Below are 24,082 nucleotides of genomic sequence, written 5' to 3'. Positions count from 1 at the left end.
GTGTCAGGTTCCCTTGAGTTATGACAGAGGAGTCCATCCCATCTTGGATGCTCAGCTCTGTGCCTGCAGCCCCAGTATAGAGCTAACCTTGGATGTTATTGATTCTAACACCCATTTGGTCCCCCAAAAAACTCTGTGCTGTACGTGATAAACATTTACCTGTGCTAAGCCATCATTAGCGTTGCTTAGGAACTATCTCTGTTCTCCTCCCCCTCCAGCCTTCCTGGTGGTCCAATAACCCCATGTTTTAGGGATACCAACACCTCTGGCACTGCAGACCACCCAGGCCTGGCTCAGTCTGTGCTGAAGGCAGAGGGTGGCCATGCTGGGTGCCCAGTGTAACCTGAGCCACATGTACATCCTGAGCTGTGATGCTGTAGGCTTCCTTTGGGTTTATGAGGTTAAAATCTTAATTAGCAGGGGCTCTTCTTTGACATCTGCAGATCCAGGCTGGATGAATAGCCCAAAAGTAAAGATGACATCTCCCTGCTGATGAGTTCTTAGTTCAGGTTTCTAAGCTGTGAGCAATTTGTGAGACTCATGCTGTGATGGCAGTGCCAGGTGGGAGGCAGGGAAGAATCCCACAGAAGGCTAAGCTTATTTTATTACCCCCTTAGCTTTGTTGGTTTGACCATGAGTCCCATCAGAGAATGAAATTGCAGTCCTTTGGCCACCCTTAATTTCCATAAGCCACATTAACTGAGTGATCTGTTCAGTCTTTACTAATTAAGTTCCCTTGGAGGTGAGAGCTCACTTAGAGGACTGTGACATGCAGGGTTCCCCCATCTCCTGGTGCAGGGACCCACAACACCCCCAGGAACAATCCCCTCTAATTACCAGCAATGTGGTGGCCCCATGTGTCACCTGTCCCTAAGCAACCAATGCCTCCAGTCTGGGGATTAATGTCTTTATTTATCATGATGAAAGATGAGAAGGAAGTGGGTGCAAGGGCTGCACTACCTGTGGCACATGAAATGTCTCTTCTGTGAGGTTTTGGGGGGACAATTGTGTATGTGTTCCCTTTTCCCTGAGGCTGAGTGAGTGTTTTGAAGTTTTTTCTCCCCCAAATGGAGTTTTAATCCGTGCAGGTACCATGAAAGGAGCCTTTTTGGGGCTGTGCAAGAGGCTAATGTAGCGTTCATCTTTTAATCCTTTTTTTAATCTAATTTTTCAGGGAGGTCAACTAGTGCTTTATTTAACATGTAGCACTCGTTATTACAGACCTGCCGTCTCATTCAGCGGCTCATTTGGTGCTGTCTGGGATGTGATGGAGTGTTCAGGGAAACTGCCTCGTTCTGTGGAGCTGGGGAGAAAACCAAGCCCTCTGCTTCACCCTGTCACTCCCAGAGGCTGCTGCCAGGCAATATATCTATTTTGGATGTTGCAGGGTTATCTAGAGGGATGGGCCCCAAACCCAGAGGGGAGAGCTGAACCCCCCACATCCCTCAAATCCCAGCCCCTGTGCTTTGCTTTTTGCTAAGGGTGCAACCCGACTTTGACAGGTCTGGGAGCCCATATTTGGCTCATCTCAACTTCCCCTCCACATGGGGGGACCGTGGCCCCAAAACATGGGGGTATGATTTGGGTAGCACATCCCACTTGCTACCCCATCCACTTGTTTTCCTGGCCCCAGGTCAAGGGCAGGCTGAGGGAGGCGTCTCGAGCCTACACTTTCCATTGCCCTTTTGCCTTAACTTTCACTTGTTCTTTAATTTTTAGAAGAGAAAACTACCGCTCTGACACCCTGGAAAGGTCAGTAATTTGGGGTCCCCTGCAATGCCAGTGCTTCCCCCACTGTTTCCCCTGGGCCCCTCTGGTTCCCACCCCAGCTTATCTCGGCAAAAGCTGCAACATCAGCCACCTGGACCTCCTGCCCCACAACCCCACTGCTTTCACTGGTTTAGGGATGAATTAGGGCTCTCTTAGCTGCCCCTCCATCCTGCCTCCTCCCCACCAGCCTACTATGCCTGTCTGGTGGTGCTCTGTGCCCTCTGCATGCCTGCCCCCATCCTGTGGTCTCCTGCTCCCTCTCCATCATGAGGGCAAAAGCAGGGATGTCTCTGTGCTCAGCTTTCCCTGTGTTGCTGCCTCAGTGGGTCTTCTGGCAGGTCCTTCCTCCTCTGGGATGCTTCTAGTGCCTCTTTGCTGGGTTGTGGTATGGATAGACAGGCATTTGGTCCCCTTCCTGGTGTCACTCCTGGCCATGCAATCTTACTGTCCGGCCAACTGGCTTGATGTCATCTTGATTTTGGGGTGGCTTCATTTGTGATGCACTGAGTGGACACCCCATGGGATGAATTGTAGACATCGGGAGGGCTGTGGAGGTAGCACATGAGATCTGGATTTGGTGCTTGGATTTGTGAGGTGTCTGAGTGTGCTGGAGAGTGTTACTGGTGCGAGACCAGATGGGTAGTGGTGCTCAGTGCCCTAGCTGGGTTTTGAAGTGAGGGAACATGTCCTGGGATTTCAAGAGCATGTGTGGATCAGACCTTGTGGGCACCCCTGCTCAGGCAGGACACCAGCCTGGATGCCTTCCTGAGGTCTTTTCCCCACCTAGTCTTCCCCTTGGCCAACTGTCTGGGGTCTTTTGGTGAAAGCCACTGGATCAGACACTCTCCACATCCTTTCCCTTGCTGATCTATGAACTCCTCACCTTCTGTGATCCCCAAAGGCGTGGAAAGGCTTGCCTCTTCTTGACCACCCTCTTCATCCTATCTCATTCTTCTTGAGATAGTCCGGGCCCATGATGAGCCCCACAGAGACCCTGGAGAGGCACAAAACACCAAGTCCTCAATGTGGTGCTGCTGGTGGTGCCTCTGCTGGGTGGGCAGGTGGTTATTGTACCCTCCCAAAGGACACAAGTGGGGTGGTTGTCCCAGGGTGGGCAGAGTATGTTGGGCAAAAGCTGTCATCTCCCTTATAAGAGTGACTGGAAACTCGGGACAAATTTGGAGGAGGGTGAAGGGGGCTGAGGGATGTTGGATGGTGGTGATGCGCAGAGAGTGATCTTGGGATGAAGACTTAGGGATGAGGAGTGACCACAGTGGGTCTTGTCCCAAAAACTGGGGTCAATGAGGATGGACATAGTTGCTGCCACGCTCTTGAGCGCAGCACAGGTGGAGAGGGATGTCTGGAGAGCAATCCCACCATGCGCAACACCGCCCAAATAGTGTGATTTGGTTGGTTTTATGCTTTATTTAAGATTTTATGGGGGTTTTACTGACTTTGTGAGTAACCACATGGGTGTTTCTCTCCCTTCCTCAGGCCCTGGTGCAGTGCACGACGGGAACAACGGCGCGTGGCGACGAGGAGGCTGCGTGTGGCTCCTGGTCCTCCCACTCGCCCAACTCGCCCGCCAGTTTTGACCCGAGAGCCGGCCCGCGGAGTAGCGGCGGCGACGACCACGGCCAGCGAGCGCAAGCAGAAAGGAGAGGAAGAAGAAAAAGAAGAAGATGATGTGTTCACCGTTTCTGAAAATAATCATAAGAATTGAGAGAGTATCCGGCCAGGCCACCTAGGGGAAGGGGAGAGAAGAAAAACATGCAAAAAAACCCACCCCACAACAGGAATTTGGAAAGGAGAGAAAAAGGGAAAAAATAATAATCCAAGGCTTCCTGCTGAAGACGCAACACGACTAAGTCTTTTTTCTTTTCAACATATTTCTTTTTTTGGGGTGTCTCCCACCCCTTTTTCCCCCTGTTTTTGCTGTTCTCTGCCGCGGGCCAGAGCAGAGGATGGACAGGGCTTTTGGAATGGGGTACTTCCCCCCTGCTCCATCCTTGTCACCGCTCCTGCCCGCCTGCTCCCTCCCACGGGACCCTCCATCCGGTTTTCTCATTGGCTGAGATTTCCCCTCTTCTCATGGACTGTGCCGCCACTTGTGTTTCAGAATATATATATATATGTATATGTATATACCCATGTATACATATATGTGTATGTATAGATATATAGATCTTCAAGAGTTACCACCACGCCGCCACGAAGGGAAAGGGAGGAAGGAGACCGGCGTCGAGCCACGCTTTCATCATACCATCCGCGGACATCGTGAATGATAAGGGATTCTGAGTCATGGTTAATTTTATTAATTGTATTTTCTGATACGAGCCTAGAACTCTTAGTTCCTAAAAAACAGAAATGCAAAAAAAAAAAAAAAAAGGAGGGGGAAAAAAGAAAAAAAAAAAGAGTGGAAAAAAACCAATCCAGGAGAGGGGGAGCAAGCAGAGAGAAGAAGTTTGTTTGCTGAGGAGGCAACCAGCCAAGGAGGTTTGTGAGCCCGGCGAGGAGGAGGAGGAGTCCTGTGCTGAAAACCCCCCAAAACCGGCCCAAAAAGGGGTCATCCGGACAGTTTCTGCCGAGGGCACAGGCAACACTTACCACGCGTTGAGGCGGAGGGAGACACTGAATCTTTTTATGGGATATATATATACAGTATATATAAATATACATATATATATATATATAATTTTTTTTTGTTAGAGTTCTAGCCACGGTTCCCAGCAGGGTCCTTCCGCTGCCATTACTGCATGCTGTATATGGAGTTAGGTGTGTATCAGTCCTCAACGAGACCAGACAAGCGTCTTGGTCCACACATCCCCAAACCCTCTCGTCTTTCTGCCCTCGGGGACAAAGGGTGGTGGGGGGACACCAGGGCCCTCTCCATCGCTTTGTGCTGCGTGGCCACGGCCCCTTTGTGGCAGAATAAAGCGAACCAAGGGACAGAGGGAGATCTATATAGCTCAGTTTTCTATTTTTTTATATATATATATATATATATATGTGTATGTATATGTGTGTGTGTGCGCGTGCGTGTGTGTGTATATATATATATATATAAAAAAACCCCAACACAAATAAGGAAAATAAGGTGAATCAACCGGCTCCTGGCCGAGCTCTCTGCTGAGATGTGGGACTGGTTGACTCGCGGTCCGTTTCGGTGGGGGTCTCTCCTGCGGTCGGTTTTCCTCCTTTGATTTCCTTTCCTTCCCTGCGGCCGGCGGCAGGGGCACGCGGGGGGCCCGGGCGTGGGCAGGCGGGCGGCGAGGGGGCTCTCTCTGCCTATCCATTAAAACGATTGTTCCATGTGGCCGCTCCGTCTGGTTGTGGTGCTCATTGCCGTGGTGGCCAGGGCCGCCCCCTGTTCCCCCCTCGCGCCGCTGGGAGCAGGGAAGGGTGTGGGAATGGGTGCTGGAGGGGGGATGACAGGTGGGCGCACCGAGTCATTGCAACGGGCCAGGAGAGCAGTGGAAAGTGGCACCTGGACCTCACCAGTGAGCCCAGCAGGAATGCCATCACAGGTAAGGCTTTGGTGAGTAGATGGAGAGGATGTGAGGCACAGCTGTGCCCTATTCCCCTGCTCAGGACCCCACTTGATATCTCAAAAACTCAGTGTGTGGCTCTCTGCCCCAGCAGCACAGCGTTGTAGGGGATGCTCATGGAGCAGCTGAAGCAAATCCCACGTGGGAAGGAGAGAGTGATGTGAGATGGATGTGGGAAACCAGGTCCTCCATGAAACACTGTACAGGTAAAGCATGGCAAGATGGACTTTGGGTGTAGGTGAAACTTGCTGTCTGTGGAGCCTTGTCTTGGTAGGTGTCTTGGGTTTTTGGTGATGGGCAGCTTGCTTAGCGTGTTGGATCCTCAGCCTCGGGGTGTCAGCTTCTTCAAGCCATCTCACACATTTGTAGGATCAGAAGCTGATTGTTAGTGATGGCGGGACAGTTCTGTGTGGTTTTTTTATTGATAAGTATGTGTCACCAAAGAGATGAGCTCAGAGAAGAGGGAGAGAGCAAAAGGGATGGCAAGGAACTGCCTCAAGGCATGACAGGCAGTGTCCGAGTGATACCAGTGCAGGGAAGGGGAAGAACTGTGCTCAGGCTTTGTGGCACATCCCAAAGGACCATGGGTGTGGGGACAGGACTGCTGGGCATAGGCAGCAGTGGCAGAATGGCAGAGAAGATGGTGTTGGTCTTTGTGCAGGTCTTGGGACTCCCAGGTTGCGCCAGCCAGCCACAGTAGAGCAAGCCTGGTAGGACTGGCAGTGCCCCAGTGCTTGGGGGATGCAGGGAGAGATCCAGGGATAAGTATGGAGGCAAAGGGGCTCTCTCCCTCACCTTCTCTCTGTAATTGTAACAACTTTTTTGGTGTTGTAGGTGACAAAGAGGATGTTAAGAGAGGTGGGGCCCAATGGGTGCATTTATGTATCAATTTATTGACATAGCTAAGGGTGTCTCTTGGTGGTGGGGAGGGATGGAGGTCATGCCCTGAAATATGCCCTTCATCCCTCTGGATGTGGCAGCTGAGGTCCTTGTCCTCAGGCACAGGTTGAGCATTGCTGAGGGCCATGGAGAAAAATCCCACTCAACCTGGGAAAGGGAAATGGAGAGGTGTCCCAGGGCTGGGCTTGCAGTGGAAAGGAGCTGCACTGCCTTCTTGGTACTCTGTAAAGGCATTGGGATATGCCATGAGTGAGTCAGAGTATTTGTGCATGTGTAGGAAATTCCCTCTAGTGAAGGCAGGTCCAGCACTGGGTATCCAGCAGAACCAGCATTTTAAGATGGGAAACAGTAAGTATTTTTCAAAGAGGCTCAAAGCAGAGTTTCCCATGGTAATCACCCATACTGGACTCAGTGCAGATTACATTGAGGAAAGCAGGCAGGGTTGTTTGCCCCTCCCAGATCCCTTTTCTGGGGAGGCCATTGGGTTTTGGAAAGCACTTACCTTTCTGCAGGGGTCACTTGAGGGGACAGCAGAAATGTCCCTGATGTGCAACTTGCAGTGATGCTAGGATGGAGCTGTTTGCTCAGCAGGGTGGCTTCTTGTGCAGTTTGAGGATAAACTCTTGGGACTGGACTTTTCATTTCCAGTTGGGGAAGGTGAAGGGAGGTCTCAAAGCGAGTGATACTCTGATGGGTCTGACACATTCCTACAGCCCCCAGTCTCCTGGCAGCAGGTCCCACAGCTTCTTCCCAGCCCTGTGGTTTCAGGGTGAGATTACAGCCATGTCAGGAAGATGCTGAGGGGCACAGCAGATCTGGTCCTGGTCTCGTAGTCTTTGTCCTTTGACGAAGATAATTTGTCTGTCATGCACTGTCATATCACAACAGTAGCAAACCAGCCTTGGGAGTGCATCATCCAGAGAGGTGTCTATTCAAAGGGGTGGGTTTAGCTGTCAGGACAAGCATTGTTGCGAGATGATGGAGAAGACGCTGCAAATGGTTCACTCATGGACAAGAGGCCCCTGATCAAGCTGCTTCTGCTGGACATAGGTGAGCAATGAGAGCAAAGACAGTCCTTTCCCTACAGCAGCTCTGCAACAGGTACGTTGTCATTGGCAGATGGAGGATGGGAGTGGGTGGAATTCCCATGGGAGATGCATGGAAGGGCTGAGGGATGGCCCAAACAGCAGCGTGCCCCCAGCTGTGGGGCTCAAAGTGTCACCATCATAGAGGATGATCAAAAGAGGGTCCAACCAAGCACTGGGTGATACTACAGGTGCCAGGCATTTTAGAGCCCTCCTGGCTCAGCACAGAGGGTGCCAAGCACCACATCCCTCTCTGGGGTGTGTGAGGTCCGTGAAGCAAAGCCCCGAAGGTACAAAGTTCGTCAAACTTTATTGATACACTGCACAATCACAACCATCTCTTATTCTTGCCGAATTAGAAAAGGTTACAACTACAATGTAACATGCACAAATCTCAGGTAGTATAGCCACCCTTGGAATACAATGATCGACAGAAACTCAAGACTGGCCGTTGTGGCCGTCAGCAGGAGAGACCCAGGAGCCACACTGCCCCCACCCTGGGTGCCCAGCCACCCCCTAGGCATCCAATCATGGAGAGCAGTGGTCACAAGAGGGTGTGACACCCAGTGGGGTCAGCCTCAGACAGCCAACACGTTCCTCACAATGGCACGTTACATGGCACGACAAAGTCGAACGCCGTCTTGGCAGAGGACAGGGGAGCCCACCTGACCTGGGGAGGAGAAGGATGGGAGCAGCCCTGGTGCCAGGTCTGCCAGCCTCGGTGTGCGTTGTGGTGTCTCATCATCGCCGCCACTCTCTGATATGCCACGGCCTCTGACCCTGTGATTCTGCAGAATTTCTGCTGCAGGGACAGAGAATTCGGGGGCTGACCAAGGAAGGGGCATGGGGAGGCAGCAGGGGGCTGTTGTGGGGCAAAACAGACCAGTGAAGGCATCAGGGCAAGGTGTCTCCTGCATCCAAGGGTACTGTTGGAGCGGGCACCTGGGGAAGGATGTGCGTGTTGCTGGCTGAAGATGGTGCCATCCCCGCTCAGTAAACATGCCCAGGGCCATGGAGTAGGACCCAGATCACTGCCAGTGCCATCTTCCCAGGATGCCAGTGGAGATGCAGAGCAGCACCGCAGGGACCGCAGGACGCGGACTCACCCAGTCAGTGCCGGATCCCCATCCATCAGGTAACCCAGCGTGTCAGGCCAGCACCAGGGCAGCCCCCACCTCAGGGCAGGGGGCTTTTGCCCATCAGCCATGGTACATGTTGAACATCCAGGATGGGGTGTGGGAACATCCATTGAGAGTTTTGTAGCAGGTCCCGGGAAGCCCACTAAGAGCAGGGATGAAGACTGGCAAAGCTGCATAGAGGACGGAGTGGTGGCCCATCATGGCCTCTGGCTTGGGGTGTTGTTTTCCATTTTTTGTGCTAAGGACTGTCACCCCACCTTCCTCATAGCCACACAAAGCAGGAGGATTGGCAGTAGCAGAGTTTGCATGGGGAGGACGGCGTGTGCGTGGCCACTGCTCTTAAGTCATCTCACTTATGGAGGGAGAAGGAAGGGACAAGGCACGGGGAGGTGGAGGGTCGGGAAAGGGGATGCTCTGTGTGCTTGCTCAGTGCCTTGCTGTAATTGAGTCTCCCTGTCACAGGAATAGGGTCTGGTGTGATGTGACTTTTCAGGAGCAGGATGAGAATGTTCATATCCAGGCAGTGGCCCCAAAGCATTTCTGGGTGGCCATGGAGCTTTGGGAAGGCTTGGGACTGCCACAATGTACCAGCTGAGGGGGTCCATGCTGCATGGTGCCATCAGGAGCACAATTCCATATGCAGGGAGGTGGCACAGTCACCAGCAGCTCACAGAGTGGCTGGAAGAAGCAGAGGGCAGAGTCTGGCTGCAAACTGTTTTGGTGTCACAGGCATGTCACAGCAGGGAGGATCAGAGCCACTCCTGTCCCTGCTGTGCCAGTACAGCAAATTATCAGCCTGAGCTGCCTCCACAGGGTCAAACACATCAGACTTTCCTCAGGCAGGGGCACATGATGGGCATGAGAGAAGGCAGAGTGAGGACATTGCAGCTCAGGGGTCTCAGAGAGGCAGAGATGCAGATGGTCACTGGTGTGAGAGCTGCAGCAGAAGGGCTTTGTCAGCTGGTGTTTCATTGTGTTGTTTGGAGCCTCTGCCCCGTGTTGGTGGTGCTGTGCTTTTGATGTGCAGGTTGGAAAGTGCTTGGAAAACGAGCCCAGAGGAGCCTCTGCAGAAAGTGCTGGCAGCGCATCAGGGTGAGAGCCACAGGGCAGCCCCTGCCATCAGGGGGGCAGCAGCAGAGCAGGAGGGATCCAGACCAAGAAGGGGTGATGACCTGGCTGTCCAATGCAGCGAGAAGGCTCTAGTCCTCATGAGGGCTGGCAGCATCCCCAGGACTCACATTTCTGGGAGAGCAGCCTTGTGCCCTCAGGAAGGTGAGGGGGTTTATCAGGAAGCAGAGGGGTCCAATGTTAGCTGGGAGAAAGAGTAGTGGGAAGTGCATGACCCTTGAAGGACAACTGCTTGTGTCAGGTAACCCTCTCCAAAAGGGCCAGCAAGCGGTGTGTCAGGAGCAGAGGCAGATGGTGGGAGGCCAGTGACATTGGGAGTGCTTAGGGAGGAGCTTTGGCGACAAGAACTGACATTCAGGACAGAGAGGGCTGAAGGCAGAGCCAGGGGGCTTCAACCTTGGGGTCTTTTTGGGCATAGGTGGCTTAGTGAGACGATGAGACGGACATCCCCGGTGAAGGCTCTGGGCAGCACCCACCCCGACGGCTCCATGTGCCCCGTGTTGGAGATGAGGAGCACCATCCATGCCAGGCCACATCCCTGGGGGTGGCAGTGGCAGGTGACAGTCTGGTGGCACGTGGTGGGGTCTGTACAGCGTAACTGGCGGCGAGAACGATCCCGGCACGTGGGAGACGGGGCCATCCTCGGACGCTCGGCACCGCCGCCCGTCCTCCGGCGCATCGCCCGGCCCACGGAGAGGAGTCCCCGGGCGGCGCGGCAGGCAGAGCCCACGGCGGGGGAGAGGCGCGGTGGGGCCTCCCGGGACCCTCCGCTCCCTTATCAAAAGTCGAGGAGGAGGCGAGCGAGGAGGGTGGCCCAGAGGCAGAGGCCGGCGGCCACCCGGGATGCTGCATTGCCACCGTCGTGCACCGCTCCGGGCCCTGGACAGGGGAGAAAAGAAAGAACAGCATTAAGGTCAGTGGTGAGACAATGGGAGAACATGAAGGAGAACCCAACTCCCCACTATCCCTGCAATTCCCTGTCCCCTTCACATCCCAACCCCTTAGCTCACACAGGGTGTTGTGCTCCCTCTTTGAGGGGTGGTGGGTTTGTCAGTCGGTATTGAGGAGGAGTGGAGGAGGCAGGCAAAGAGCTTGAGGAACACTTTGGGGTGGCAAGTCCTTCTTTGAGGAAGAGGATGCCCTGGGTAGGAGCCAGTCCATCCCACCATGCTTGGAGGTTGCCCTCCTTGGAGAGTTCTGATGCAAACAGCCATGTGAGAGCCACTGAGATCAGAGACCCCAGTGCTCAGAAGTGGCACAACTTGTGACCGGCAATAAAGGGTCATTGGCCCAGGAGATGGCACTGTCCAGATGTGGAGTCTCAGGTACGCAGGTGCGCTTTGGGGTCACTTCACTGGGGGCTTCTTGGCAGTCAGGCAAGAAGGAGGCTGATCATACGGGTTCGTGGGCTGGAGCAGACGTTTGTTGATTGTTGTTGGATGAGGGTGGTTATTTCAGAACGATTTGGGCTGCAGAGCACACAAGGGGCCAGTCAGGATGAAATGAGACAGCCAAGCAGAGTGAGTGAAGTGGAGCAGACACAGATCTGCCTGCACTCCCTATGCCTGGGGAGAGGCACTTTGGGAAGTTACAGGTCTGAGTACACAAACGGCAGTTCTGAAGATACAGAGAAATAAGTGCTGAGCTGTCTTAGCATCAAAGCTCAGGGCATAGATGAAGTGTGAAGTAAATGGGATTTTTCTCCAATTATGAGTATGCTCTCAAGACTTTGAAACCCATCTCATTCCACCCCTTGCCATGGGCAGGGACACCTTCCACTATCCCAGGTTGCTTCAAGCCCTGTCCAGCCTGGCCTTGGACACTTCCAGGGATGGGGCAGCCACAGCTTCTCTGGGCAACCTGTGCCAGGGTCTCAACACCCTCAAAGTGAAGAATTTCTTTTCAGTATCCAATCTAGACCCAACCTCTTTCAGTTTAAATCCATTCCCCCTTGTCTTATCACTTCATGCCCTTGTCAGAAGTCCCTCCCCAGTGCTTCTGCAGCCTCTTCCACCTGAAATCATTCTGTGATTCTCTGAAATTATATGCGGTTACACTAAATTCTGCAGGCTGGTGTCATTCCTTGTCTTTTTATCTACTGAATTTTTTGTGAACATTTATCTTATTTCAGGAAGAGGCAAAGGAGAGCCCAAGACGTTAAATCCAAGCCCTGCCAGAAGGTAAAGAAAATGATGGGAAGATTGAGTGATGAGCAAGAAGTTGTGTCATGCCCATGCTCATATAAAATTGATTGTAAGAGCACATGATAATACAAGAGGGGTAGAACTGCTCTGCCATAATCAGACATTTCTTTGCTGAATAGACCTCGTGATATTAAAGGTGGAACCCCCCAGCTATTTGTTAGAGGCAGGTAGAGCCTTACAGGGAGAATGGAAAAGGGCTTTTGAGCTTGGTTTTCCCTCAGATCTGTTGCTACTCCCTCTTCTTTCTTTTTGTCCCCTCTAACTATGGCAGTGCATCAACCAAATCTACAAAAACAGTGAAGATTTATGAAGATTTAATATTAAATACTGCTTAGACTTAACCTTTTATGTATTTACACCTGCTGAAATCCTGCTAAATGTGTACTTTTCTCTAACAGTTTATCTATACCTTTATCTATAGAAGTGGATTTTTCATGTGTGACTAATTCTCATTACTGTTTTCTGGTTCACAGTTCTGTGCTGGTTATTGGCTTTGATTTAATGATGCTTTTTAGATATCTCATAATCTATCCTAAAGCAATCACATTCTGGTTGAGTTGGAAAGTTCCCAAATAGATAAGTCAGAGAGGAAATAAACTGAAATACTGGGTCATAACTGGAAAAAAAAATCCAAATATTTTCTCTTAACTGTATTCTTTGGTTAGAAAGAATTTATCCTGGTGTCAGACAGCTTGGCCTTATAACGATTGTAAAGATCCTCTACAGAAGATACAAGAATGAAGACACCGGGACAAAATAAAGGAGTAATTAGAGATGATTGTGAAATTTAGGCAGATGTTTCACTTCATCATGTGCCTCCTGTGTGTCCTGTGAAGTGCCACATTAGATTGGAGGAGGATGGCTCCCACCAGGACAGAGAGAGGAACTCAGCAACTCAGCTGAGCTTCCCAGAAAGTATTTTGGCTCTGCTTTACTAAAGCCCCTGTACCTGGGCATTGAGGTGTGAGTGCACGTGGATTCTGGCTGCCCCTGTTCAGCTTATTTATTATTGCAGTTGTTTATTGTTGCTTGCTTTCATTTTTCCTCTTCTTATTTGGTGTCCTTTTTCCTCCCCATTTCCTTCCTTTCCCGTAAGGCAACCTTAGATTCTGAGACCTGGACTCAAGCAAACATGGCAAGACTGGGATTTATTCTCTCATGAGCTCTTGAATACAATGATAAGATGGAATCTGTGGGTCTAATAATGATAAGAAGGAATCAGTGGGTGTAATAATGACTGGGGTTCTTTAGCCTGTGTTGGAGACAGTCCCAGCTCCAGTGGGAGCCATAGGAATGGCTCAAATGTTTACAGAGCTAAGCAGTCCTTTCCTTTCACATGCACCAAAAAATAGCTTTTCTTGCTTTTCTTCCCTCCTTTCCATCCCAGGAAATAATTCCCATGCCTTCCACTTCCATACTCCCAATTCCAGACAACATTCACCTTTCTCCAGGAGAGACAAAGACACATGGACATGAAGAACTTAGAACCTCTCTCTCTCTGCTTTTCAATTTCAGGACTCATGACAAATGGGAATGTGCCCACACCCACGGTGCTGCTGAAGCCCCTCTTTCCAGGAGGGCTCAGGAAAAGACAACAGCTGCTCTTCACTTCTCATGGTCCACAACAGCAATTAGTGAGGGAAAGTCTGTCCAATTCTTCACGTCTGAAGACATAAGGAAGTCTTGGGGACCGGCTGGGGGGAAGCCTATCCAGTGACTCATGTCTGAGGGTATATATGTCTAGAATAAGTCTTGGCACCATCCCCAGGATGAGATTTTTCCTGACATTTTCCATCAGGTAAACATATGGTCCTTCAAGAAGGACTGTCCCTACTCATTGCAGAGGGGTTGGACTAGGTGACCTTTAAAAGGTCTCTTTTCCTATTTCAGCTCCAACATTCAACAGCACAAAGTGAAAGAAGCTCTTGCCTCTCACTTCAACAGCTCACAAACCACAGCCCCACAGCACAACTGCTGCCCCCTCCTACCAGCACTCCCCTATTTGAGACTTCTGGCTGATTTAGAACAAGTTTATTGAAGACTAATCATTTACGTGTGTGTTGAGGATGATTAAGGCCTAACCCTGGGTGATCTGTGCTGTTACTGATTGTCAGTCTAGTAAAGACTTGTTTAAAGTTTGAAACAGTGTTGGTGTCTTTTTGGTATTTCCTCAAATCTTCACGTGCTAGAGGTGAAGGTAAAGGTGGGAATGGACAGAGGGACACAGAAATTCAGGAGCCAGAAGAGACAGAGCTGGAGAACTTTGTTCAGCTCCAGGTGGTCAGTATCTACATCTTCTCCTACTAAAGCTGGATGCAGGAGGAGCTCCTGTGCAGAAAGCAAAGAAGGACATGGGCATGGCAGAGTCAGGGGGCACAGCCAGGAGAGGGCAGTGGAGAGAGGGGAGGGTCAGGGAGCTCATCATGAGCAACTCATGGTGCCAAAGAACTCAAAGGCACCAGGCAAGATGGGGTGAGGGTGGGACTCACATGACAGCCACCATGGGACCCCAGAGTGACAGAGCAACAGAACATGGGGGCTCCGTGGTAGGAAACATAAGAGGAGGAGGCTTGACAGGGACACAGCCTCAGGGTCAAGTCTGGACACAACACTGGAGTAAGTGACACAAACTAACCCCAAATTCAAACTGGCTGAACTCAGCAAAGCCCAGCACGGTCCCTAAAGATGGAAATGGACCAAAAGTAACCCCAATGACGTACAGGAACCCCAAAAGGCTAGTTCTTTGACCCAAAGTAACCCCAAAGTGCTCTGCAGAGATCAAGTTTGACCTCAAGTAACCCGAGTGACCTATAATAACCCCAAAATTCTGATTCTTTGACCTCAAGTAACCCCAATGACCTATAGTAACCCCAAAAGGCAGATTCTTTGACCTAAAGTAACCCCAAAGTTCTCTGTAGAAAGTGAGTTTGACCTCAAGTAACCCCAATGACCTATAGTAACCTCAATATGCTGATTTTTTGACCTCAAGTAACCCAAATGACCTATAGTAACCCCAAAAGGCTGATTCTTTGACCTAAAGTAACCCCAAAGTGCTCTGCAGAAAGTGAGTTTGACCTCAAGTAACCCCAATGACCTATAGTAACCCCAAAAGGCTGATTCTTTGACCTAAAGTAACCCCAAAGTGCTCTGCAGAAAGTGAGTTTGACCTCAAGTAACCCCAATGACCTATAGTAACCCCAAAAGACTGATTCTTTGACCTCAAGTAACCCCAGTGACCTACAATAACCCCAAAATGCTAAATCTTTGACCTAAAGTAACCCCAAAATGCTCTGCAGAGATCGAGTTTGACCTCAAGTAACCCCAATGACCTATAATAACCCCAAAAGGCTGATTCTTTGACCTAAAGTAACCCCAATGACCTATAGTAACCCAAAAATGCTGATTTTTTGACCTAAAGTAACCCCAAAGTTCTCTGCAGAAAGTGAGTTTGACCTCAAGTAACCCCAATGACCTATAGTAACCTCAATATGCTGATTTTTTGACCTCAAGTAACCCCAATGACCTATAGTAACCCCAAAAGGCTGATTTTTTGACCTAAAGTAACCCCAAAGTGCTCTGCAGAAAGTGAGTTTGACCTCAAGTAACCCCAATGACCTATAGTAACCTCAATATGCTGATTTTTTGACCTCAAGTAACCCCAATGACCTATAGTAACCCCAAAAGGCTGATTCTTTGACCTAAAGTAACCCCAAAGTGCTCTGCAGAAAGTGAGTTTGACCTCAAGTAACCCCAATGACCTATAGTAACCCCAAAAGGCTGATTCTTTGACCTAAAGTAACCCCAAAGTGCTCTGCAGAAAGTGAGTTTGACCTCAAGTAACCCCAATGACCTATAGTAACCCCAAAAGACTGATTCTTTGACCTCAAGTAACCCCAGTGACCTACAATAACCCCAAAATGCTAAATCTTTGACCTAAAGTAACCCCAAAATGCTCTGCAGAGATCGAGTTTGACCTCAAGTAACCCCAATGACCTATAATAACCCCAAAAGGCTGATTCTTTGACCTAAAGTAACCCCAATGACCTATAGTAACCCAAAAATGCTGATTTTTTGACCTAAAGTAACCCCAAAGTTCTCTGCAGAAAGTGAGTTTGACCTCAAGTAACCCCAATGACCTATAGTAACCTCAATATGCTGATTTTTTGACCTCAAGTAACCCCAATGACCTATAGTAACCCCAAAAGGCAGATTCTTTGACCTAAAGTAACCCCAAAGTTCTCTGTAGAAAGTGAGTTTGACCTCAAGTAACCCCAATGACCTATAGTAACCTCAATATGCTGATTTTTTGACCTCAAGTAACCCAAATGACCTATAGTAACCCCAAAAGGCTGATTTTTTTGACCTAAAGTAACCCCAAAGTTCTCTGCAGAAAGTGAGTTTGACCTCAAGTAACCCCAATGACCTATAGTAACTCCAAAAGGCTGATTCTTTGACCTCAAGTAACCCCAATGACCTATAGTAACCCCAAAAGGCTGATTCTTTGACCTCAAGTAACCCCAATGACCTATAGTAACCCCAAAAGGCAGATTCTTTGACCTAAAGTAACCTCCAAAGTGCTCTGTAGAGACTGAGTTTGACCTCAGGTATCCCCAACCAACTAGAATTTTGGGTTACTATTGGTCATTTGGGTTAGTCAGGGTGAAACTCTTTGGGGACCACACTGATGTTACCTGACATCAACCACTTAGGCCAAGTAATGTGTACAATTTTCCATAGTTTCACACTTGAATCCCATGCCTCCCACTCTGGTCTGTTCCCTGATGCCTTCTCTTTCAGAATGCTCTTATGATGAATACTAGATTATTTTTTTTCAAGCTTTAATATTCACATCTTTTTTAATTCAAGGAGAGGTGGCTGCTTCTCCTCATGGAATGTCCATCCAGCCTTTCCACTCTCTGGTGTGGATTTCTGACATACTCTGTTTGACTTGGACTCTCCCCTTTGGAACTACATTGTTGACCATGCTAAGCATCATCCCACAAAAGAAACATTTATTTGGTGGAAAACATCCCAGTGTAAGGAAAACTAAAAATTTCTGTGTACTAGTAAGAAGCAGAAGATCCAGGTTTAAAATAATATTTAAAGAGCTGTGAATTTTGTGACCATTTTTCCCTGTGAAATTGAGTTTTAATTTTTACTTAAGTTTCCCCCCAGCTGAACCCAAGGATGTTTTATTATTTTATTCTTTTTTTTATTTCATTTTGTTTCATTTTATATTCATTTTATTGGATAAAGATAGCTGTATCCAGAGAAGAATGATGGGTCTGGCTCTCTGCATGGCTGACTTCTAAATGGTTCCTCTGACACTATGACTGGAGATAATCAGGACTTCCTTGGTGGACAATTATGGATTTTTCTTTTGCCACCTTTCCATAGCAAGATCCTGTGCCTGACCAGACAGCTCAAAAATATGAATCAAAAGTATGGAATATCCAGATTTGAGGCCCCCATACAGGAAGGAATCAGAGCTGCTGCAGCACCTGCTGAGAGGCCAAGAAGATGCTCCAAGGGCTGGAACAGCTCTGGTCTGGAGACAAGCTGGGATTGCTGGGGGTGTTTTCAGCCTCTAGAAGATTCCCAGGAGACCTTTTGGGACCTTCTACTACCTCAAGAGGCTACCAGAGAGGTGGGTAGAGTTACCAATCTCCACCTCTCTTGGAGCCCCTTTAGACCCTGGAAGAGGCTCTAAGGTCTGCCCAGAGTCTTCGCTTCTCCAGGTGAACACTCCCAGCCCTCCCAGGCTGTGTCCAGAGCAGAGTTTCTATTTCCTGAGGAGTGCCTGGAGCAGAAGATGCTGCAGAGAGGGATGGCCCAGCCCAGGGAGCCACCGAGCACCAACTCTGCTCAGCCATTCCCCCAAGGTACCTCTGCCCTGCTCCCCCCAAAGCATTCACACAGTGTATTACACTTAATTAACAGGAAAAGATAATTTTATTGTTGACCAGAAAGCATGGAAGCCTTTGAAATTCCCCACCCAACAGCTTCTGTGCCCTCCACCAATCCCAGCCTGGCTGGCTGCAGCTGTGTGTCACCACCGACCTCGGAGATGTCAGCCAGATTCCAGAAGCAAAATAACCCTGGGGATCCTGATTCCCAGGCTCTGTGGAAGCACTTTGGAGCTTACACATTTCAGACTTCTTGTGGGGTATTAATAATGGCAGATGGCAACTTGCAGAATGATGAAATGAGGTGTGAGCTGCTCTCTTGACCTGAAAAGCAGTGCTGGTGGCAGACACAAAAGAGCTTTTGCTCGTGCCCTTCCAAGTTGCTGTAATGCACAGAAATAGATGTGGGGTAATTACTTTCTCTCCTGTACAAAGATCTGGTTCAGACTTACACTCCCTGAAAACAGCACTGCCCCCTTCTCCTCTCCTCACTGATTTCTACTTGTAATATCTCATATTCCACTTGCAATATCTCATGGGCTTGTCCATTTACTGGTTTGTGCGCTCCAAAAAAATACACAAAAACATTCAAACCACAAAGACTGCACAGCAATGGGTGAACAAGACAAAGATGCTATTTCTTTTTTTTTTTTTTGCATAAATTTTGCACTAATTCTAGTTTTTTGCAAAACTGTAATCATTTGTAGTGAGGTCCTGGCACAGGGTGGCTGCCCCATCCCTGGAAGTGTCCAAGGCCAGGTTGGACAGGGCTTGGAGCAACCTGGGATAGTGGAAGGTGTCCCTGCCCATGGCAGGGGGTGGAATAGGATGAGCTTTAAGAACTCTTCCAACCCAAGCCATTCTGGGATTGTATCACTAGTGTTTTAAGTGTTTTAAGTCAAGCAGTCCCTTAAATATTGAATCAGAGCACTTATTCTTAAAGACATAATTGCTTTCCCTTGCTTTTATGTATTTAGTCTGAAGCTGCTGATTCTTAAGAGAGTGCACAATAAAGCATGGAAGATTTTATCTATTCCATAAAATAATTGGTTTAAATCACATCTAACACTTAACTTATATACAGCTAACTCATCTAAATCATCAGGCACATATATATTACAGAACAGAAATGAAACCACAAACACTGGAAAAATGCAGATGGCATCTTTTATAAAACATTTACACCTCTCTTTATTCCAATATACCTTCAATGGAAAGGACCAATAAAAGGTCCAAGAGCTCCCATTTTGGAATGGGGGATTTCACCTAAGAAATATAAAGGGCCAGGTTTGGGTAGTTTTTCTCCCCCCTATCTCTAGATATAGATAGCAAGTAAAAAATGCTGTGTGCTCACCAAAAAGTGAAGCCAGACACTAAAATTTTAACAAAAAAATTAGCAGACTTCCAACCATTTGTCCTCCCGTCCCCTTTGGCAAAGGCTGGTAGAGACTGTCCAAGAAACACCACGCACATACCCAAAGAGAACTCCCCACACAGCTCATCTTTTCCACTCTCCCCTGTGTTTCCAAGAAGCTGCAGTTTGACTGACAAGCTGTTGAATTTCTCAACATGTTCACAAAATGAAAAAAGCGCAATCCTAGAGGAGGGATAGAATCCCACCTGCTTCAATTCCTCCCTGAGCCCACTCCATGGCCTGCTCCTCACTGCTCCAGTGTTTCACTCAATATACACATGGAAGATGGGGGGAAAATCAAATGAGAATGTTTTCCTTTTTCTCCATTAAAAGTTATGAAACTAAAACAGCTTTAGGTATGCTGGGTGTTCACACAGCAACATCCAGAGGATGTGCCAATATCCTTTGAAAAACAAATACAAGCTTCAGTCTTGGTGCAGGTAAATAACCATGTGAAAACTAATGGGATATTTTCAGTTTTAACTTTTGCTTTCTAGATTTCTTGCTGTCTTACTAATAAATATTTTCATAGAATCACAGAATCGATTGGATTGGAAAAGACCTCTGAGATCATCGAGTCCAACCCTTGGTCCAACTCCAGTCCCTTTACCAGATCATGGCACTCAGTGCCACGGCCAAGCTCAGCTGAAAAACCTCCAGGGATGGGGAATCCACCCCCTCTCTGGGCAGCCCATTCCAATCCCTGAGCACTCTCTCTGCAAAGAAGTTTTTTCTGATCTCCAACTTCAGTTTCCCCTGGCAGAGCTTGAGCCCATCGTGCCCCCTTGTCCTATTGCTGAGTGCCTGGGAGAAGAGACCAGCCCCCACCTGGCCACAACTTCCCTTCAGGCAGTTCCAGACAGTGCTGAGGTCACCTCTGAGCCTCCTCTTCTCCAGGCTGAACACCCCCAGCTCCCTCAGCCTCTCCCCACAGCACTTGTGCTCCAGTCCCTTCTCCAGCCTCGTTGCTCTTCTCTGGCCCCGCTCCAGCACCTCAATGTCCTTTCTGAACTGAGGGGCCCAGAACTGAACACAACACTCAAGGTGTGGCCTCCCCAAGGCAGAGTCCAGGGGAAGGGTCACTGCCCTGGTCCTGCTGGTCACGCTATTTTTGATACAGGACAGGATCCCATTGGCCTTCTTGGCCACCTGGGCACACTGTTGGCTCATGTTGAGCTTCCTGTCAATTAGTACCCCCAGGTCCCTCTGCCTGGCTGCTCTCCAGCCACTCTGTGCCCAGCCTGGAGCGCTGCAGGGGGTTGTTGTGGCCAAAGTGCAGGACCCGGCACTTCCTACTCTTCCTTATATAAAACAAGGAGTAAAGGAGTATTAGTATTTCAAGGAATATACCATTACTAACAGGAGTTGCTACAAGGCAGGGAGAGTTGGTTAAACTCACTTTTTATGGATTTTTTTTTAATATCTTTGCTTTGTCAGCTATGGAATCACCTCTAATGTACTTCACTTCAGCTTGTTGGACCTATTTTGGGGATTAATTTATTAAAACAAGGTGAAATTTTGTTTTCTTTGCATGTTAGTATCAATTAATAATCTGCATGAGAGGATTGCTGTGCTGTAAAAAGCAACATTAAATGCTGAGAGAAGGAAAAATTCCTGAAAACAGATTATGTCAAATATTTTACTACCCATATAAATAATACCTAGTAGATATACTGTAATTTAAATAATATATAAATTACATGGGTATATAGAATATATAATAATTATACACTGATATATAATAACATATACCAACATTATTATTAAACTGTAATTATTAGTCATATAGAGAATCTATTACTATATCTATGTAATATATATGCTTGTATTATGAATAATCTGTATGATATTACATTACATTATATTAATTGAATATTAGGAGAAATTTTCTTCATTGGAAGTGTTCGAAAACATGTGGCATTTGGGGACATGGGTTAGTGGTGGCCTTGGCAGTGCTGGGGGTTGGACTCTCAGAGGGCTTTTCCAGTCCAAACCATTCAGTGATACTACAGAGGGAGAAGCTGCCAGATACAAACTCCAGGGCCTTGAGACCACTGGTGTCACCTGCAGGAGCTCTGCCATGCAGGACCACCCTCCTGCCCCCACACCACCCTTTGCTGCCCAAAGGCCACTGCACACACCAGATCGGGATGGAAGACAAACCCACAGCAGGTCCCATCCCAACAGAGCTCAACTGGCCCATTCAGCAGGATAGAACACAACAGACCAGGACATGCCAGAAATCACCTCATTGATTAAAACATGAGAGAACAGAGCAGAACAGGAGAGGAAATACACCCCAGAGCCTTGTCCCAAAGAGTACAAATCAGGGCAGTGGAGAGGAGAATTTATTAGAAGAGAAAGGATAGAACCAGCCCCTAACCCAACACCACAGATTACCACACACCACACCTAAACACAACTGTATAGAACACAACAGAACAGACTGGAGCCAAAACCCCTACAGCCATGTGGGTGTTGCCAAAGCCCCGCAACCAAAGCCACATCACCAAACACTCCCCAGGCCCCCACCACAGTGCAAAGCTTTGCTCCCACTGTGCACCTGATGCTGCCAAAGTCCATCTGGCATAGACACTCTCCTCCCTCTCCACACCTCCCTGAATCTGCTGCCTGACTCCACCTTCTCTCTAATGCCAGAGCCCTGCTGGGAAGGCAGGCTCCTGATGTCTACCTTTGCATCATGACAGCCCCATCCCAGCTTGAGAGAATGCCACAGGGACATGCCACAGGTACACATCACCTTCCTCAGTGACAACTGTCCAGTCCACCACTCCTCAAATATCTTCCTGCCCTCATCACAAGGGCATGACATGAACACCCACCGTGGCCAGTGTCACCTGTCCTACTACCAGTACAACATAATTACTGATTTTCCCTGCCAGTAGAAAACATGGGAAAAATCCCACCCCACACACCCAGAGTGTGTGCTCACCTGGGCAGGGCCCCCTCCTCACAGCTCTGCTTCAGCAATGTCATGGCTCAGCCAACTGCTGGCCAACTCTGCTGTGCACCCTGCATCGGACTGACACAGATCTCATCTTCTGAAGTGTCCTCTTGGTAGAACCTCACTGCCCGGGGCTTTTGCACCTCAGTGGACCAGGAACACCAAATACAGGCAGAGCTCTGCTCCATCACTCCATTACTGGCCATCCACCAGCCTTCTTCTCCTCTTCATCTTCCTCTTCAAACTCTTCCTTTTCATCCTCCTCTTCCTCTTCTTCATCCTCCTCCTCTCCATCCTCCTTCTCTTATTCCTCCTCCTCCTCATCTCACCTTACTGCAAAAAACCAAGCACCTACCATACAGGATGATGCTGGCGTTGGTGTTGCCCAGCTTGTTCGTGGCCACGCACGTGTAGTTGCCGTAGTCCTTCTCCGAGACGTTGAAGAAGGTCAGCGTGGACAGGCGGCCCTTGCTCTCGATCCGCACACCCTCCAGGCCGTTTGGTAACCTGCAGGGAAATGTGGGTGATGGTGCTGAGAGCACAGGGCTGGGGCTCTGGGACAGATCCATCCCCTCCCCAGGCACCCATTTGCTTCCCACCAGCAATATAATATAATCACAGAATGTTCTGGGTGGGAAGGGACCCATAGGGTCACTGAGTCCAACTCTCAGCCCTGCACAGGACCATCCCCAAGAGTCACACCATGTGCCTCAGAGTATCATCCAAATGCTCCTTGAGCTCTGTCAAGCTTGGTGGTGTGACTACTGCCCTGGGGAGCCTGTTCCAGTGCCCAACCACCTTCTGAGTGAAGAACATTTTTCTAATATCCAACCTAAACCTTCTCTGACACAGCTCCAGGCCATTCCCTCAGGTCCTGTCACTGGTCACACCCACATGTTCCCTCTCTGAATTTGCACATCCCATCAAGACAAATGCACTATCATACTTTCCATCCCTTAACCCATATCAACCTGACTCAAGTTCAACAGCCACCACCCGCGGAAGAAACAACCCTGAGCACTCCCTCAGCCCTTAGACCCACCAAAATGAGTTGATCCCAGCCTTCTTCTCCATGATGCCCTCAGGCATCATCACCTCCCTCTGTCTCTCCATTCGTCATCCTCTGGCCCCAAGGCTGTGGTTGCCCCTCATCTTCCTCCACCTCTGCAGTCCCTCACCTGGTGTCCTCCTTGAACCACTGAAACTCCGCCACGGGGACAGCTGAGGCCTCACACTGCAGGATGCCCTTCTGGCCCACCGAGGCGCCCGTGTTCTTGGCATTCGAGATGTAGGGTGGGTCTGTGGAGACAGAGTGCTGTGTGTCACACTGGGCCATGTGCACCCACCCCACCACAATCCCCCCATCCCCTGCACTCACAGTTGACGGTGACTTTGACTTTCCGCACGTCCGGGACAGCCACGTCATTGACGGCGCTGCACTCGTATTCCCCGGACTGGTCCCGCGTGATGCCCGTGATCTCCAGGTACTCGTCTTCACTCACAAAGCCCTGCCCTGGGAGATTTATTGAACACATGGCACCATCACCCACAACACCAGGACCTCCCCTGCATCCATGCCCTCCCCAACACCCCCTACCTGGGCATCTGTCATCCCCTTTGCAAGAAAGCTTGGGACAACACTTGACCTCAGTGCCACCCCAGCCGCCTCTATGGGGACATCCATCCACCCCATACAGGCCAGCAAGACCCCTCCTCAGAGCCAGGAGGCTCAAGCATGGTCTCACCTTTCCCAGAGAGGTGCCGCCACGTGACGGTGGGCTCCGGTCTCCCGAAGGCCAGGCACATGAGGGTCACGCTGCTGCCCTCGTTCACGGTGATGTCCGATGAGATGTTCACAATCTGGGGGGGCACTGCAAGACACAAAGACCACCAAAGACACCATCAACACACCACCTCACCAGGCTCTGCTAGGAGGATCCAGCCATGAGACCTGTTCCATAGCAGGCCATAGGTGTCCACCCTGTCACCCTGTCCAGTCGCCAACTCCACATCTTCAAATTGG

The 24,082-nt window shown here is 49.4% G+C and overlaps 2 protein-coding genes across 10 annotated transcripts in view; one reads left to right on the top strand and one right to left on the bottom strand.

Moving 5' to 3' along the window:
* Positions 1-5,086, top strand: part of NTM (neurotrimin) — a 365,773-nt gene extending 360,687 nt beyond the window's left edge. For 7 of the 8 annotated variants that reach the window (XM_071576242.1, XM_071576244.1, XM_071576248.1 and 4 more), the window contains 2 exons: positions 1,720-1,752; positions 3,265-5,086. In XM_071576242.1, the coding sequence (XP_071432343.1) occupies positions 1,720-1,752; positions 3,265-3,365 (134 nt within the window). In that variant the 3' untranslated portion in view covers positions 3,366-5,086. The remainder of the gene's footprint in view (positions 1-1,719; positions 1,753-3,264) is intronic. The other variant, XM_071576243.1, reaches the window with a different exon arrangement.
* Positions 5,087-7,595: 2,509 nt separating this feature from the next.
* The window catches only part of LOC139682186 (opioid-binding protein/cell adhesion molecule homolog), a 296,123-nt gene continuing 279,636 nt past the window's right edge, over positions 7,596-24,082 (bottom strand). For both annotated transcript variants that reach the window (XM_071576261.1, XM_071576260.1), the window contains 5 exons: positions 23,805-23,930; positions 23,438-23,572; positions 23,238-23,358; positions 22,415-22,566; positions 7,596-10,449 (listed from right to left, as the gene is read on the bottom strand). In XM_071576261.1, coding sequence (XP_071432362.1) covers positions 10,349-10,449; positions 22,415-22,566; positions 23,238-23,358; positions 23,438-23,572; positions 23,805-23,930 — 635 coding nt within the window. In that variant the 3' untranslated portion in view covers positions 7,596-10,348. The remainder of the gene's footprint in view (positions 10,450-22,414; positions 22,567-23,237; positions 23,359-23,437; positions 23,573-23,804; positions 23,931-24,082) is intronic.

The sequence above is a fragment of the Pithys albifrons genome, chromosome 23 (genome assembly GCF_047495875.1).
Source record: "Pithys albifrons albifrons isolate INPA30051 chromosome 23, PitAlb_v1, whole genome shotgun sequence".
Lineage (NCBI taxonomy): Eukaryota > Metazoa > Chordata > Aves > Passeriformes > Thamnophilidae > Pithys > Pithys albifrons.
Note: the sequence above shows the minus strand (reverse complement) of the source record. Positions and strands in the feature narration are given on the sequence as shown.